Raw genomic sequence first — 18,139 nt, forward strand, 5'->3', positions numbered from 1 at the left:
ATATTTTCAAGGGATGCTTTCTTAAGTTACCTGATATTCGACAATTCGGATGGATGAGGCAGAGTAAGATATACTTTTTCTGCAATATATTCTGCATATTGATACCACCATCTAAATATTGTACACACCTCCTCTTTTTTTCTCAGATGTTTTAAAGTATCATGACTTTGAGACATTACTTAAAAAATATGGTATTTTCTAAATATCTTTGCTAGGGGAAGTGTAAACTTTAAAGGGACAGTAAAGTCAAAATTCAACTTATATGGATTGGATAGAGCATGGCATTTAAACAACTTTCCAATTTACTTTTATTACCAATTTTGATTAGTTCTCTTTGTATCTTTTGTTAAAGAGAAGCCTTAGGAGAGCTCAAGAGTGTGCACGTGACTTTAGCCATCTCACATCAGTGTTTGCAACAATGTTTATAGCAATGTTATACATAGTTATATACACTTCTGTCAGTTAATACTTTAGACAATCCTTGACAGCAGAGACAAACTATATGCCTAATGGCTAAGGACATGTGTACACTTCTGAGCTCACTTAGGATAACTCTTTAAAAAATTATATCAGGAGAACTAAGCAAAATTGATAATAGAAGTAAATTGGGAAGTTGTTTAAAATGACACGCTCTATCCGAATCATGAGAGTTTCATTTTGACTTTACTATCCCTTTAACCCTTTGAGTGCTAATGACGGCTCTGAGCCGTCACAGAGTTTCCCACTCTGGTGCTAATGATGGCTCAGAGCCGTCACTAGCACTTTCCTACCTTGAGGGAGATCTGGGGGCTCCCACCCGCTACTACCCCGGCGATCGTGCCTGTAGAGTGACCGGCATCGCCGGGGCTTCCCGTTTTGCGTGGTGACGTCATGCGCAATATCGTGATGACGTCACAGCTCAACTTTATTTATACTTAACAATGTTAAGTATAGGAGCAGGGGGCATGCTGCTTAGAAGCCTGTATCTCAGGCATCTAAGCAGCCACAGACCCCCAAGACCCACCGTTGGAAAGGTAATCACTTAACCTTTCCAACAGTGTAAGTCTTGGGGGTCTGAAAAAATAAAAAAAAGTTAAAAAAAATTGTTCCAAAAAATAAATAAAAATTAAAAAATCTTAGCACCCAGGTGGGAAAGTGCTTAGCACTCAAAGGGTTAATCATATATTGGCCAATCTCAGGAGGCAAAGCTAAATATGAGTTCAAAGTCATCTGAAGACTTTGCAGATCAACATGGTCACAGGATTCAAAAATATATCATTATAATAAAATGGTCACATGTTTGCACCTTTCTCCATTGGAACCAATGGATTTGCAGTGATACTGCATTTATTTCACTAAGCAGTGGCTTATACTTAATATAAATTATTGCAATGTATATTATAATTAATTTTAATTGGATTTTAGCTTTTATTTATTTTTTAAACTTAAATTGTGCAGTGTCCATTACTACCTGTCACAGCCCTACAAGGAGGCTGTGGTCTCTACAGGAAATCTTATTTAGATAGATGTCATAAAACTTGTAAAGTAACATGTGCTGGCTTACTATCAAGTGAATACTAGATAAATAGGTAGTCAGACAGGTGTTCAGAAGAGACAGAATGCAACCTAAGCTTTCTTATCACCCTGAGGGCAATAGCTACACTGGATTTTGCAACAAAACAAGTAAGTTGGTTGCTGTTTTTACACAATCTGTTTCTGTGTATGTTTTCTTTGATTTAAAATATTTCTTTTTTTTTATCAAAGGAGCAATATTTAATATCCCTTTAATGAATCTTGGTTTCTAGGGAGTTCTAAATGATTTCAACAATAAAAATGATTCATGGTAGGGGATATTTTGTAAGTTAATTAGAATTGCAGGCCTAGTTTCAATTGCTATTGCGAACTTGTGGTGAAAACAAGTATCTGGAAAAAAAAAATTGTTTCCACCAGTTCTCAACAGCAATGGAAGGCCACAGTATAATGCTTGAAAAAACATCAAAAGGATGCATACCTGTATTTAAACTGAAGCTATTTGTGGTGCATAGTCACCTTTGTGGTATGAAAGCAAGATGCCCCTGAATGGTGGTTAGTATAAACTTTGCACAAGTAAAATATTATTATTACTATTATAGTAATACTACTAACAATAATAATAATTTGCCAGTTAATTGATCATGAAAGTAAAAATTAAATTGTTTCTGTTTCATACAGAACATTACTTTTTAATTTACTTCTAATAGTAAATTCACTTTTTTCTCTTTGTATCCTTTATTGAAACACACACCTTGGTAGGATCAGCAATGCACTACAGGGAGCTGGATGGTGATTGATGAAGATATTTTTATCCCATTTTCAGAGGTAAAAGGCATAGAGGTCGATCAAAACTCTTTAGAAAAGCTTACCAAACTAATTATTTGTGAAAATCCCCTTAGACTGCTTCATACATAGAGCCTTAATAGTGATTTTCAAACAAAAAAAAACATTATGGGCTCCATGTACTAAATGACGGGCGGACAGCTTCTCAACTCGCAAAGCTGTCCGCCTGCCTTCGCTACACACGGGCAGTGGATCTGTTGATCTGCTTGCCCGTATGTATCATTACACACTCATCGGGGTGTGTAATGCCCGCCCCTTCAATCGCGCGACCAATCACGCGACTGAAGGGGCTGTCAATCACCGAGATTTTGCCTCACCAACTAAGAGGTAGCGAAGGGTATTGGAAGCAGCGGTCTAATGACCGCTGCTTCTTACATTGCGGGAAGCAGGCTCGCATATGCGAACCTGCCCCACAAAGGCTCCGGAGTAGCTTTCGCTGCTTCGTACATGGAGCCTTATATAACCTTTTCTAAAGGAATGTGATCGACCCTATAGTTGTATACAAATAACAATGCAATAATATAATTTTCTTAACACATAGGCATTTTCTTTTTTGCACTTCTATGTCCATTTAAGATTTTTTGTGTTCAAATACAATTTACTAGAGACCCTTTTATCACACAATCCTGATATATCTATATAGTCTGCTTTGGAGTCTTTCTAATTGAAGTCTATTCTCCAAAATTACTTTAGACATGTATTAAAACAAATATATAAAAGCTTTCAAAAGGAATGCAATTCAATTTCCCCTTTCATGCATTCAACTTTATTTATGTTTGTGCAATTACATGATGTTGAAAATAAGTATTTGTTTTTTTAATTATTTGTTTTAGGGCAACATATGCATTCAAATTATTTAGGAATACAAACAAAATATATTTTTTTGTAAATAGTGGCTGCTTGCCATAAATCTATGATCACTTTACTAAATATGCCAACATTTGTAATAAGTTGAAGAGAAATAATGGTATTTTCATTTAGAAGAGTACAGAAGCCCATTTTGTGCATTTAATAACGTAATATGATCTGCACTTTACCTATTAGAGGAGATACCAATGCCATATTAATCTCACAATGTTAAATATATTCATTCTACCTTAAACCTCCTGTGACTATGTCCTGCAGATAGTACTTTACATTCATAAATTGCAACATATAAAAGAAAATCCCTCACGTTTTTGCTCCAAAATTACACTGATACGTAAAGCCTGTAGGTTTAATTTGCATTTGTATTCAATCTACCACTAAACTAGAAGGGGTAAGAGTATTTAGCAAACCAAAAAATCATGTATGTGGTCTATAATCACATTTAAGATCATTGCTCCAAGCTTCAAAACAAAAACTTATACAAGATAAAGCTGTTACAGATTGTGACTAATGGGATTCCTTTGATTTGAGCTGGAGGTGATTTTGTGCAGCAAGTAGTAGCAGCTGCCTTTTGAGGCATTCACACCACGGGTGATGCAGCCTCAGAAGACTTTTTTCCGCCAGTGCATACACTGCTGTTAGAAATGTTTTTTATCTGATATGCTGAGTTCTCTAGAGCTGTTTATTTGATTTCTTAGTTGTACAAAGGAAAAAAAAGGCGGGGAGGGGTGAGTAAAATAAAAAAAATAGATTAAAAAGTAGAATACATATATAATAAAAATGTATATATTTTTTTTTAAATGACTAATTTATCTTTATATATATTTAAGCAGTAAATATTTAAATGAATGTATTTATATTTTAAAAATTAACTTCCTGGCTTGGCTGTCATTCAAAACAAGACCTTCCTATGAAAGTTTGCATTTTAATAACCAATTTTTTTATTATTTTTTAACACTGCTGTTTTTGAATTAAGCAAGTTCACAAATAGAGCAAATCATTTAGATTTCAATAACTTAGTAACCATAAAGAATCTGTAAAAAATGAATGGAAAACCCTGATGATGGAGATAGTGACTATTAAAGATGGGTTGGTTGTGAAATAAGATATAAGACTTCAGCCCAAAATGCATATTACTTATACAGTGATATATTCAGATGTCTCAAAAGGACAAATTAAAATGTAGTTTGTTCTTCCATCAAAGATTAACATTTTAGACTTTTTTTAACTAGTACATTCTTATTTTGATTGCATTTTTATTAATTTCCATTTCCATTTTTTTTAACTATTCTTATATAGGAAGTTTAGATTATATTTATATTTGTAATACTTAGACATACTTTGCAGTCTAAACAAGAATGCATATATAATAATGGGATATATTTTAAAGCGAAATTTAACTCAAGACCTCTTTTTTAATAATGTGATAACAGCATTTTTTTAAAAATATCCCATCAATGGAATCTCAAAACATTTCCACAGCTCTATTGATGGACTTGGTTTGGAAAACAAAACTAATATATATCAATGTTTCCTTTTATTTATATATATATATATATATATATATATATTATCTTTTGACTGTTGTAGAAATTTGTACATGGTATTTTAACGTATTTATGTGCTAAAAATTGATTTGTTACATAGTATTTTAATGGAAACTAATGTTTTCCTATTATTATTCTAATATGTCTTCTATTTTTTCCCTTCAATATATTGCATAGTCAGGTATTTAACACTTTAAGGACACAGCTTTCAGTTTGCTCAATTGTTTTATGACGGAAACAATCTGTCATATGTCCTTAAGAGGTTAAACATTTGCTTAAAAATAAAAATTGCAATTGTTATTTTTGCGACAGTTGCTTTTTGATTCCAATGTATTTATTGCTTTTTAAAAGGGACATGAAATCCAAAAATGTTTGTTTCATGATTCAGATAGATTACATATTTTAAACAACTATCCAATGTACTTCTGTTTTCAGTTTCGCTTCATTCTCTTGGTATCTTTTATTGAAGAAGCAGCAATACACTCCTGGGAGCTTGCTGAACACATTTATATGGCAATACAATGGGCATACAAGATCAGCAACCAATCAGCAGCTAGCTCCAAGCTACTGAGCCTATCTAGATTTGCTTTTCAACAAAGGATGCAAAGAGAAATAAGCAAATTAGATAATAGAAATAAATAGGAAAGTTGTTTAAGATTATGCTATCTATCTTAAATCATGAAAGAAACATTTTGGGTTTTTGAGATTTAAAAAAATAAAAAAATAATTCCCCCTTTATGCTCATGTATGTTACTATTTACTAAGAGAGCTGCAGAATTATTCCTATTAGCCAGTAAGCCATCTATCTAATAAGCCTATAATGTTAAACATGCATTATCTAATAGTTTTAAAAGTAAAATAAGCATTTTTAATTTAAACTTTGTCATGCATAAAAATGTTTTAATGTGCTTAAATAATGTCCCTTTTTATTATTATCTCTCATCTTCACCTAATTTTGAGTTTTCAAGTACTCTTTTTTTAAATGTAGATTATTATGAATATCTGGTTCATTAAAAAAGGAGACTCAATTATTTTCAATAATTCAATAGTATTACAACAAAAAATCAATTAATTTTGTTTGTGCATTGAGACTATTTGATGATTGGAATAAAGGAACACGGGGGGGGGTAGACATGGTAGGAGGTACCTGGGTACCTGCAATTCCTACAACAAGGGAATCACCAGATATCATGCTTATGCTTTCCACAGACAGATGCTACCAGTAATGATGTGCTACAACTTTGTATTGATGGTATGTTGTGGCTGCTGCTACAATACTATAGACTGCTACTCTTAAAGGGACACTGAACCCACATTTTTTTTTCAGGATTCATATAGAGCATGACATTTTTAAGCAACTTTCTAATTTACTCCTATTAACAAATTTTATTTATTCTCTTGTTATCTTTATTTGAAATGCAAGAATGTAAGTTTAGATGCCGGCCCATTTTTGGTGAACAACCTTGCTGATTGGTGGATAAATTCATCCACCAATCAAAAAGTGGTGTCCAAAGGTCTGAACCAAGAAAAAAAAAGCTTAGATGCCTTCTTTTTCAAATAAAGATAGCAAGAGAACAAAGAAAAATTGATAATAGGAGTAAATTAGAAAGTTGCTTAAAATCAAATGCTCTATCTAAATCACGAAAGAAGAAATTTGGTTTCCGTGTCCCTTTAAAGGTGATGGTATACTGTGGCTGTTTCCCCTGTTGTCTCCTAACCACAATTACTCTAACTGGGAACCCTCAATGTAATTAAGCCTTACATGAATCTCCTAAAAATATATTTTTAATATATTTCTCCCTAAATATAGTGTTCTCCTCAACTTAAACACCTCCATCATAAACCCTCAGACTAAGGACCCGATGATCTAAAGGTTTCTGGGCTGGCAAAATACTTTAGAAATGCTCTCCAGCAGTTCTCTTTCCCTGGTGGAAATTTTTTAATCCACTTTATACCCTGAAAACAGGGTGTCACTAAAGGGTGTATGCTGCATTTCCATATGGAAAGGAGAGAAATACATTACAAAAGTGTACAATTAAAAACATAATTTAAAAATCATACAAAATCAATAATTGAACCATTCACACAAGGATACACAGGAAAAAATTGTGTTGTTCAGATGTATCAAAAATTTTATGAAAATTGTCCACCAAAAACCGTATTTTATCAAAATGTAAAAATTTGTATGTAAATTAAATATTAATACATTGTAACTAAGTACACTGAATGTGCAAAAAAAACACATTGAAATTTGTACTTATAAGTAAAAAATATAAAGCGTAATTGTTTTTTATGGGCTGAACATGGCATTCCATGTTCCGTGTATGAAATTGTCTGTCAAATTCACGCGTAATTATCTAAACATTTCTGCCCTACAGTTCTCACTATTATTTTATTTAAATATTCAAATCACTAGTTACTCTGAAAGTAAAACCAATGCATTAAAAAATAACAGTAATTTTAGGTACAGTGCACTGAAAACAGTATGTTTAAACATACACCAGGTTCTTTAAAGGGACAGTCAAGTCCAAACAAAAACTTTCATTTTTCAAATATGGCATGTAATTTTAAACAACTTTCCAATTTACTTTGATCAACAATTTTGCTTTGTTCTCTTGGTATTCTAGTTGAAAGCAAACCTAGGAAGTGCATATGATAATGTCTAAACCCTTGAAGGCCGCCTCTATTTTATTTACTTTTCACAGCAGGGGAGAGCAAGCTCTTGTAGGCCATATAGATAGCATTGTGATCACGCTCATGGCTAGTGGCAGACACTGCACTAATTGGCTAAAATACAAGTCAATAGATAATAGCTCAAAGTCATGTGATTAGGGGCGGTCAGAAGATGCTTAGATACAAGTTAGTCACAGAAATAAAAAGTGTATTAATATAACAGTGTTGGTTTTGCAAAACTGGGGAATGGGTAATAAAGGGATTATCTATCTTTTTAAACAACAAAAAATCTGGTGTTGACTGTCCCTTTAAAGTAGCATATAGCTCTCATTATTTCTATCAGTGACAGGTCTCTACTCGCAAGGACAACCCATTTTCTTTGATTATTGCACCAAGATTGTCCCTGCAAGGATAAACATGGTTTTTCATATATTTAGTGGCAATCTTTTGATCATCGGGTCCTTTGTGTTATAAGTTTTAACACCCTAAGGGTTATAGATTAAAAAAATCAACCAATAGGCATAATTGTCTGGCTGAACTATGAATAGTAAGCCTTACTTATACACATAATCAAAACACTAAGAAGTGCTAAGGAATAATTTTGTGAAGACTCTATTACTTCTGAAGGATTACAGATTTCTACAAAAGTTAAAATAATTTATTTTTATTAAAAAGGGATTTAAATTAGTAAAAATGGTATATTTAGTACTTTTTAAAATAATATTTTATCCATTTTTTTTTACATGGTTTGCAATATGGATTTTCTATTTAGAGTTAAAGTTATGAAGACACCTTAGAGGGGGTATACATTTCTAAATGAAAGGATATATGTTTAAGGGAATCAGATAAGGGTAAATTGCAGTCGCTAGGTAAGGATTAACTGCAGTTAGGATTATATGTGGTGGGGGACTCAGGGGGCCATTTTAAAAGGCACAATTGCAGTAATGGTTAACTTGTGGATTAAGCTGGTGGTTCTGATTAATTTATAGTAAGGGTAACTATTAAGTTTTAGGGGATATAACACTGGCAACGTTCTGAGATATTGTTATCAATCTGAGTACAAATAGTGAATGGTCACTAAGCAGTAGTTTAATTGTTATATTGGTCACTAAAATTGAGCCCTTACATAAATACAGAAATAAAAAAACATAAAACTTATTTTTTTTAATTACTCCATTGTATCACAAAGTTTATGATGATATCAATAATTTATGTATAATGAGGGAAAGATATTGAAAGCATACTTAAACATGATTGTTAAATGTATTTCTCTACATTTTGATAACCCCCATTAAACTGTTTGTAAATGCAAGCTTGAAATTCGAAAAGAGATACAAGTTTTTAAATCATCTAACTAACCTTAACATATAGATATATTTTTATAAGGAAGAAAAAATCTCCAAAATAATTAGTATTTTTTCTATGATATATTAAGAAATAAGAAGACACTAAAAATGAAAATTGGTAATATATACGCATTTATTCATGCACATGCTATACTACTGACATACTTCCATTTTAATATTTTAAAATACAATATATATTATTGGAGAAGAAATACAACATATTTTACAATATAAATGTTTTCAGAGCATACCTAATTTTGAATTTTGTACAATAACCTGACTTTATATTTCAAATATATATTTCAAATGATGTGCATATGCACATGTAATTGCAGGTACTTTTATTACTAGAAATCATTTATGTACATTAAAAATGTTTTTAATAACATTTTCACGATACAGACATAAAAAATATTTCAATCTGTTCACTACAATTACTGTAATATTTTTTCCAATAAATTGTAATATATAGTCAAATAAATTAATACTGATTGATGGATATCTCACACTAATTGAAATATTCCTACACTAAATATATTATAATACAAAATATGTGAAGAGTCAGGCATATTTTGTTTAATGATAATCATTATCCAGAGGCAAAATATGTAAGCTATCACTAAAAACAGCATTTAAAATTTAATTTCGCAACAGAGATAAACTTCTGTATGACATTTATTTAACCAAAACAATTGTCTCAATAATTTTTAACACATTTGCATAGTTACAAAGAACTAATAAGAATTATATTCAATTCAAATATAAATTTCAATCCTTAACTATTTCATATATGGCACATCATTATTGTTACATAACCTTAAGTTTACATAAAACTTTTTACACAGCTCTAATGAAATGTTTTGGAAGTTTTTGTTGATTACAAAAATGTTTAATAGAAAAAAAATAATGTTATGATTTTCCATATTATTTCCAAATGAAGGAAAACATTTTTTTAAAGACATACAATAAAAAATTAGTATAAATATATAACGTTTTAACCAAAAATTGGTCTAATGAAAATGAAACATAATAGAATTTGTTTATTACATTTGTACTTTATATTTTTAATACACATCTTATGATATCTATTACTTTTGTAGAATCACTAAGTTTTACACATGGAAAATTTGCAAAATTACCTGGATTTCTCCAAATTGATCATGAAGTTACAAATATATATATATATACATATATAAAACAGAAAAATGCAGGTTTGGTTTACCTATAAACATCCTTTTTTATGTAACGCAAACCACCCATGCTATATTAATGGACCACAATAATACACTTTTCATTGCAATTCAGTTAATCAAATCTTAATAATAATAATCTTAAAAATATAATTGACCATAGCTGTTGAGTATACACTACCAATATTAAGCAATCAACCATACTCGGTAGAGTAGTAACTAGGGTTGCTCCTCTTGCTAGTTGCAATATTTGGAGACTTATTTTTTTACTTTGAATTTATATATATGTGTGTCTTCTTTTCTAATATTAAAATCAGTACTTTCTTTGATGGTTGTAAAAGTTGTACAATGCTCTATCATAAAAAATAATACAATGATAATCAGCAATGGGGCTTTAGTTAAAGGAACATTCCAGCCAAAATTGGAATTCACATTGATGCATTTCACTTTTGAAGAGAAGCATTTTTGTAATATACATGTGTTAGCAAAAATGCTTCTTATAAAAGCTATAGCTGTTTCAAAAGTGTATTTAAGTATGCACCGTGCGCCAGCATTTTAAATACAACACTTGCTTAGAGAGCCTAAGGTGTTTGTACCATCTGGTAATGACTCAATTTGTTAATTGCTGACATGATACAAGCCCCACTGGTGCTTTGAGGGCTTGCAGTATTTAAACTGCTGGTGCACTGAGAATATCTAGCTATGCTTCACATGCACGTGCAGAGGAAAATGTTAACACTAAACTAGTAAACACTTTTACTAGAAACATTTTTGCCAATAGATGTACATTGCAAATATGTTTCTATTCAAAGATGTAATTCATCTATATACATTTAAAGTGACACTGAACCCAAATGTTTTCTTTCATGATTCAGATAGAGCATGCAATTTTAAGCAACTTTCTAATTTACTCCTATAATCAATTTTTCTTCGTTCTCTTGCTATCTTTATTTGAAAAAGAAGGCAGAACTCTGGACAGCACTTTTTTATTGGTGGATTAATTTATCCACCAATCAGCAAGGACAAACCAGGTTGTTCACCAAAAATGGGCCGGCATCTAAACTTACATTCTTGCATTTCAAATAAAGATACCAAGAGAATGAAGAAAATTTGATAATAGGAGTAAATTAGAAAGATGCTTAAAATGTCATACTCTATCTGAATCACGAAATAAAAAAGTTCAGTGTCCCTTTAAATTTTGACCAGAATGTCCCTTTATTTAAGTAGCTATCATTTAAAGATAAATACAATAAAAACCGTAAATAAAAAGTAGCTATTATTGTTTACTGAGTCATTTAAGATAATATACATACTGCACGTTTCAATTCATTTGCAAATTCACCCCCTTTTAAATGAAATTATTTACAATTTCATTCTGCAAAGAGTTAAATATAAGGGAGGAAATGAGGGGAACATTATTTTTTTTACAAATACATATATAAATCTCAGAAATTTATTGCAACTAACAATTAGATTACAATAGTTTAATTATAATTTAGGTTATTTTTCAAATAAATGCAATTGTAGATTTTATGAACTGAGTCCATAATTAATTTAATTTAGTCATTTTTGTTCATCACATTTAGAAATGAGCAGTGAAAATACCTTTATTATCATATAATGGATTTTGTTATCATATAGTGGACACTTAAATGATAATTTATATAAATAAGCAAATAATAACTTACAAATAATTTAAATATTTAATCACTTCCAATAAGATATGTTTAAAACAACAACCCACAAGAACGATTGATTGCAAAACTAAAATTGTATGTAATATATGAATTGAAATAAAACCCAATATTTTTCTTTAGTGACATTTAGCAAAAAGGCTTATTTTAATTGTAAAATTGAGTTCACCATGCAAGACGTGTATACTGTTAATTTTATAATACAATACCATCTTTTTTCTTTAATGCATCCAAATATATCTATATATCTATATATCTATATATATATATATATATATATATATATATATATATATATATATATATATATATAAATGAAGAACTTAGAACATTAACATAAAATGGTTAATTTATTTAATTAAAAGGTAGAATTTATACTGGTTACAATATATTCTCTAAAAACATAAATTAAATATATACATCACATATAAAACACAAAAAAACACAAAAGAATTGAATGAAATCACACTTAGCAATAAAAAAAAGTTATTTTCTAAATACCTTGGTATTGTGCACTGAATCCTCTATAGCGATGGTTGTTATCTGTTACAAAATGCAGTCTTAGCCAATTTTTGTTGCTGATAATTGGAGGTGGCACATTCATTCCAGACAACCTGCATAACAAGACACATAAAAAATGTTATTGTGAAAAATAAAGTTTTTAGCAAATACAATATATCATAAATAAATGATATTAAAATCTGTCAAATTAAATTAAATAATTGTAGTCAATTATACAATTTATACGTTTTCAGAAAACCAATGATTCACTTATTAATACATAGGTACATTTAATCTTTAAGGGACATTGAACCCACATTTTTTTCTTTCATGATTCAGATAGAGCATGCAGTTTTAAGCAACTTTCTAATTTACTCCTATTATCAATTGTTCTTCGTTCTCTTGCTGTCTTTATTTAAAAAGCAAGACTGTAAGTTTAGAAGCCGGCCCATTTTTGGTTCACAACCTGGGTTGTCCTTGCTGATTGGACAGCACAAATAAACCAGTGCTGTCCATGGTCCTGAAACAAAAATTGTCTGGCTCCTTAGCTTAGATGCCTTATTTTTCAAATAAAGAAAGCAAGAGAATGAAGAAAATCTGATAATAGGAGTAAATTAGAAAGTTGCTTGAAAATGCATGCTCTGTCTGAATCATGAAAGAAAGATATTGGGTTCAGTGTCCCTTTAAAGGGTTCTATTCATAAACGTCTTACTTTCTAGCTGAATGAGGTTGATTCAAGAAGGGTTTGTGAAGTCGGCCAAAAGTCATGCTAAATAACGATAAACGGCTGAGAAAATAAAAACTGACATGGACGAGTTTAAAACTGATCATAGGTTATCCAACCAATCTACTGTTATCTTATTTTAATATTCCTTAAAACCAGTTTAAACTAATCAAAAATCATTTTAGCATTTTTAATACACTTAAAGTCATTTAAAACAATGAAAAAGTTAAATATTTACTATTTCAATTCAATATTTTTTTTTTAGTTGCCTCTGCCTGTCCAAATTTCCTTAATAGTAATTGACACCTGTATTTGTTCATTGTCAATACACATACAATACAAATAAAGATTGCTGCAGTTCATGTCTAAATCAGAAGTCAGAATATCAAAAACATGAAACATGACATTTCCAACTTACACCTCCCAGCCTTCTCAAATGTTTGTCAAGCAGGTACTTTGTGGATATTCAGCTTGTGCTACTTCTAGCATGTCATCTTTCTTTGTAGCAAGACCAGCTTGAACCAATTTGGCTAGTATGAGTATAACTTGCCTTTTGTGAATATCCGGCTTACTCTATCTATACTAGCATCCTGGCTGTTTTCCAGCAAAACAAACTTGAAGTGACTTGGACAACGTGCGTCTATGTAATAGGTGCCTGCAAATGTCTTGCTTTCAATAAAAGGCCATCTTAAAGATGTTATTTCAAGATCTATGTTTCACCCAAATATGTTTCCAGTCTTTCCTAAGTGTGACCTAAGTAAAGAGAACCTCTTTATGTGTAAAAAACTTATGATTAAAGGGACATAAACCCCCCATTTTTCTCATGATTCAGAAAGGACATATAGGGCTCCATGTACGAAGCAGCGAAAGCTGCTCCGGAGCCTTTGTGGGGCAGGTTCGCATATGTGAGCCTGCTTCCCGCAATGTAAGAAGCAGCGGTCATTAGACCGCTGCTTCCTACACCCTACGCCACCTCTTAGGTGGCATAGCAAAATCACAGAGAGCTCGCTCGCTCTCGGTGATTGACAGCCCCTTCAGTCGCGTGATTGGTCGCGCGACTGAAGGGGCGGGCATTACACACTCCGCTGAGTGTGTAATGATAAATACGGGCAAGCGGATCAATAGATCTGCTGCCCGTGTGTAGCGGAGGCGGGCGGACAGCTTCGCGAGTTAAGAAGCTGTCCGCCCGCCTCTTAGTACATGGAGCCCATAGTTTTAAACAACTTTCCAATGTACTTTTATTATGAAATGTTCTTCATTTTCTTTTTATCCTTTGCTGAAAGGCAGGATGGTAAGTTCAGGAGTGTGCACACGTCTGCAGCCCTATATGGCAGCAATTTTGCAACAATATTAAACATTAGCAAGAGTACTAGAAAGTCGCACTATTTCCTGTCATGTCGTGCTCCATACATGTGCACTATACCTATCTAGATATCACTTCAACAAAGATTAACATGATACAAATTAATTTGATAGTAGAAATAAATTGGAAACTATTTGTTAAAATTGTATTTTGTATTTTAATCATGTCCCTTTAAATATTAGAAAATGTCTATAATTTGCACAGGTAATAATTTTAAGAGTGTACAAAAAAAATTCCATCAAATTCATACACTGTTGTAGGTTTTGTATTTTTTCCAAATACTATTTTGTTTTAAGAAACCTATTCACTAAAAGAACTAAGAGGCCAATTTCCAAAATCTCCAGATCAGTCTTGGTTTTTCACGCTGACTTTTGCAGGGGTTGCCATGGTGATATTATTACCACCCTGTGAGTGGTGAGATGGCTCCTAAATAAAGTAATGGAGCTCATGGAACGCCCATGTTCAGCTCATTTTTTCACAAAAAAACCCCAAACAATTAGGCTTTGTGTTTTGTAATTTTAAGTATAAATTTCTATTGTTTTTTTGCACATCCAGTGTACTTAAAATACAATTTACACTGTGCATATTTAATACAATTTATTCCTGTGTTATTTACATACATACAAATTTAAAAATTTTGATAAAATACATTCTTAGGATGAAAACATTTTGTTACAATTTTTGATACACTTTAACAATACAATGTTCCTGCATATTTTATGTGAATGTTTCATTTATTAGTTACATTAATTTAATTGTGCACTTTTGCAATGTATGCATCTCCTTCCCATGAGAAATTTCTGTATGTGTCCCTTAGCGAGACACCCTGTTTTCAGGGTAAAAAGTGGCTTTATTGAATTCAACCAGGTAAATAGAAGGGCTGGTGAGCATTCTTATAGAATTTCACTAGCCCAGAGAGCTTTAGAGAATTGGCCCATCTGTGATGAGTGAAAATATAAAATAACATATGAATTGGAGAAAAAGGAAAAGATTGAAGAGGACTTTCTACTGTTAAATTAATCTACAGGACTATGTTAAAGTTATGTTAGCTTAAGGAAATTATATGCAATTTATAAAAATATAAAAATCTTACATTTTATACCAAGAATATTTAAGTTGTTCTTGAGAGAGCAAAGCTAGATGTATCACAAAATAGACATAGGGAATGCTTTCAAAATAAAAAGACCGAAAAGTCAAATTTAAATATATATGGATTGAATAGAGCATGAAATTTTAATCAACATTCCAATTTATTTCTATTATCAAATGTGATTATCACTCTTGGGCCATGATTCTAAAAAATATCCCTGGGCTGTTGAGATGATATAAAAATGCTCGCCAAGCCTTCTATTTTCCTTGTGGAATTCTATAAAGCCAAATTTTTTACCCTTAAAACAGAGTGTCCCCCCTAGGGGCATATACTGCATTTTTGTATGCATACATTACAAAAGTGCACAATAAAATTCATAATGTTAAGATCTTACAAAACAAATAATTTAACCATTTACACAAAAATATGCAGGAAAATTGTATTGTTAAATGGACCATAAACACCTTCTGGTTTCACATATTAAGTTTTTTAAAAAAAATAAAATAGTTACTGATTATTGTGCTTTTACTTTTTATTATTACCCTGTGCATATTTTTTGCTGTTTCAAATACTTACCTAAACCACCGCCTATTGAAAGTGATGATCGCCGCCATCTTGTAACGTATATTATAGCCAATGCCGTGTCACATGATGTGTGCACCAATTTCCATTACTGCACATATGAAGAGCAGTTTTCACTGAAAGTATGAGGCTCGTACACCGCAACCTTGTGAGAGAGCTTCATACATTCAGTGGAGCCGACGTTACTGAATGACAGCTGTGTGAGAGGACCGGCTTGTCATAAATTACAACGTTTCTCTGAAGATTTTTTTTACCTAATAGGTGTATGAATCATTACAACACTTATGGCTAGATCACAAGTTCTGTGTTAGGGTTAAAAAGCAGCATTGAGAGGTCCCAACGCTGCTTTTTAACGCCCGCTGGTATTACAAGTCAGGCAGGTACAGATGTACCGCTCACTTTTCTTCCACTACTCGAGCATACCGCAAATCCCCTTACGTCAATTGTGTATCCTATCTTTTTAACAGGACTTGCCTAATGCTGGTCTTGGAAGAAATGAGCGGTACACCCTCTCCTGTCAAGACTTCTATCGCATTTAAAAGTCAGTAGTTAAGAGTTTTATGGGCTAACGCCTTAACATAAAACTCTTAACTAAAGTGCTAAAAAGTACACTAACAACCATAAACTACCTATTAACCCGTAAACCAAGCCCCCCCACATTGCAAAAACTATAATAAAATGATTTAACCCCTAATCTGCCAACCGGACATCGCCGCCACTTTAATAAATGTATTAACCCCTAAACTGCTGCACTCCCACCTTGCAAACACTAGTTACATTTTATTAACCCCTAATCTGCCGTCCCTAACATCGCCAACACCTACCTACATTTATTAACCCCTAACTTAAATATAATTTAAAATAATCTAAATAAAATTACTAAAATTAAATAAATTATTCCTATTTAAAACTAAATACTTACCAATAAAATAAACCCTAAGATAGCTACAATATAAAAAATAGTTACATTGTAGCTAGTTTAGGATTTATATTTATTTTACAGGCAACTTTTTATTTATTTTAACTAGGTACAATAGTTATTAAATAGTTATTAACTATTTAATAACTTCCTAGTTAAAATAAGTACAAAAGTACCTGTAAAATAAACCCTAACCTAAGTTACAATTACACCTAACACTACACTATAATTAAACTAATTACCTAAATTACCTACAATTAATTATAATTAAATTAAATAAACTAAATTATGAAAAAAAACTCAACTACAGAAAAAAAAGAATTACAAGAATTTTAAACTAATTACACCTAATCTAATCCCCCTAATAAAATAAAAAAAGCCCCCCAAAATAATTAAATTCCCTACCCTATACTAAATTACAATTAGTCCTTAAAAGGGCCTTTTGCGGGGCATTGCCCCAAAGTAATCAGCTCTTTCACCTTTAAAAAAAATACAATACCCCCCAACATTAAAACCCACCACCCACACACCCAACCCTACTCTAAAACCCACCCAATCCCCCCTTAAAAAAAACGAACACTACCCCCCCTGAAGATCTCCGTACCTTGAGCCGTCTTCACTTAGCTGGGCACAAGTGGACCTCCAGAGGGGCAGAAGTCTTCATCTGATCCGGGCAAAAGAGGTCTTCCAAGCGGCAGATGTCTTAATCCAGGTGGCATCTTCTATATTCATCCATCCGGAGCGGGTCCATCTTCAATCCAGCTGATGCAGAGCCATCCTCTTCAAACGAAGTCCAAGCGAAGAATGAAGGTTCCTTTAAATTACGTCATCCAAGATGGCGTCCCTTGAATTCCGATTGGCTGATAGGATTCTATCAGCCAATCGGAATTAAGGTAGGAAAATTCCTATTGGCTCATCCAATCAGCCAATAGGATTGAGCTCGCATTCTATTGGCTGATTGGAACAGCCAATAGAATGCAAGCTCAATCCTATTGACTGATCCAATCAGCCAATAGGATTGAACTTCAGTCCTATTGGCTGATTGGATGAGCCAATAGGATTTTTCCTACCTTAATTCCGGAGCGGCAGATTAGGGGTTAATAATATAATTTAGGTGTCAGCGATAGCGGGGGCGGCAGATTAGGGCCTAATAAGTGTAATATTAGGGGTGTTTAGACTTGGGGTTCATGTTAGGGTGTTAGGTGCAGACATAAAATTAATTTCCCCATAGGAAACAATGGGGCTGCGTTAGGAGCTGAACGCTGCTTTTTTGCAGGTGTTAGTTTTC

The 18,139-nt window shown here is 32.2% G+C and overlaps 1 protein-coding gene across 1 annotated transcript in view; it reads right to left on the reverse strand.

Moving 5' to 3' along the window:
- Nucleotides 1–18,139, reverse strand: part of CSMD3 (CUB and Sushi multiple domains 3) — a 1,747,434-nt gene that overhangs the window by 1,219,969 nt on the left and 509,326 nt on the right. The window contains 1 exon segment of the mRNA XM_053715303.1: nt 12,174–12,286. Within this exon segment, the coding sequence (XP_053571278.1) occupies nt 12,174–12,286 (113 nt within the window).

The sequence above is a fragment of the Bombina bombina genome, chromosome 5, assembly GCF_027579735.1.
Source record: "Bombina bombina isolate aBomBom1 chromosome 5, aBomBom1.pri, whole genome shotgun sequence".
Lineage (NCBI taxonomy): Eukaryota > Metazoa > Chordata > Amphibia > Anura > Bombinatoridae > Bombina > Bombina bombina.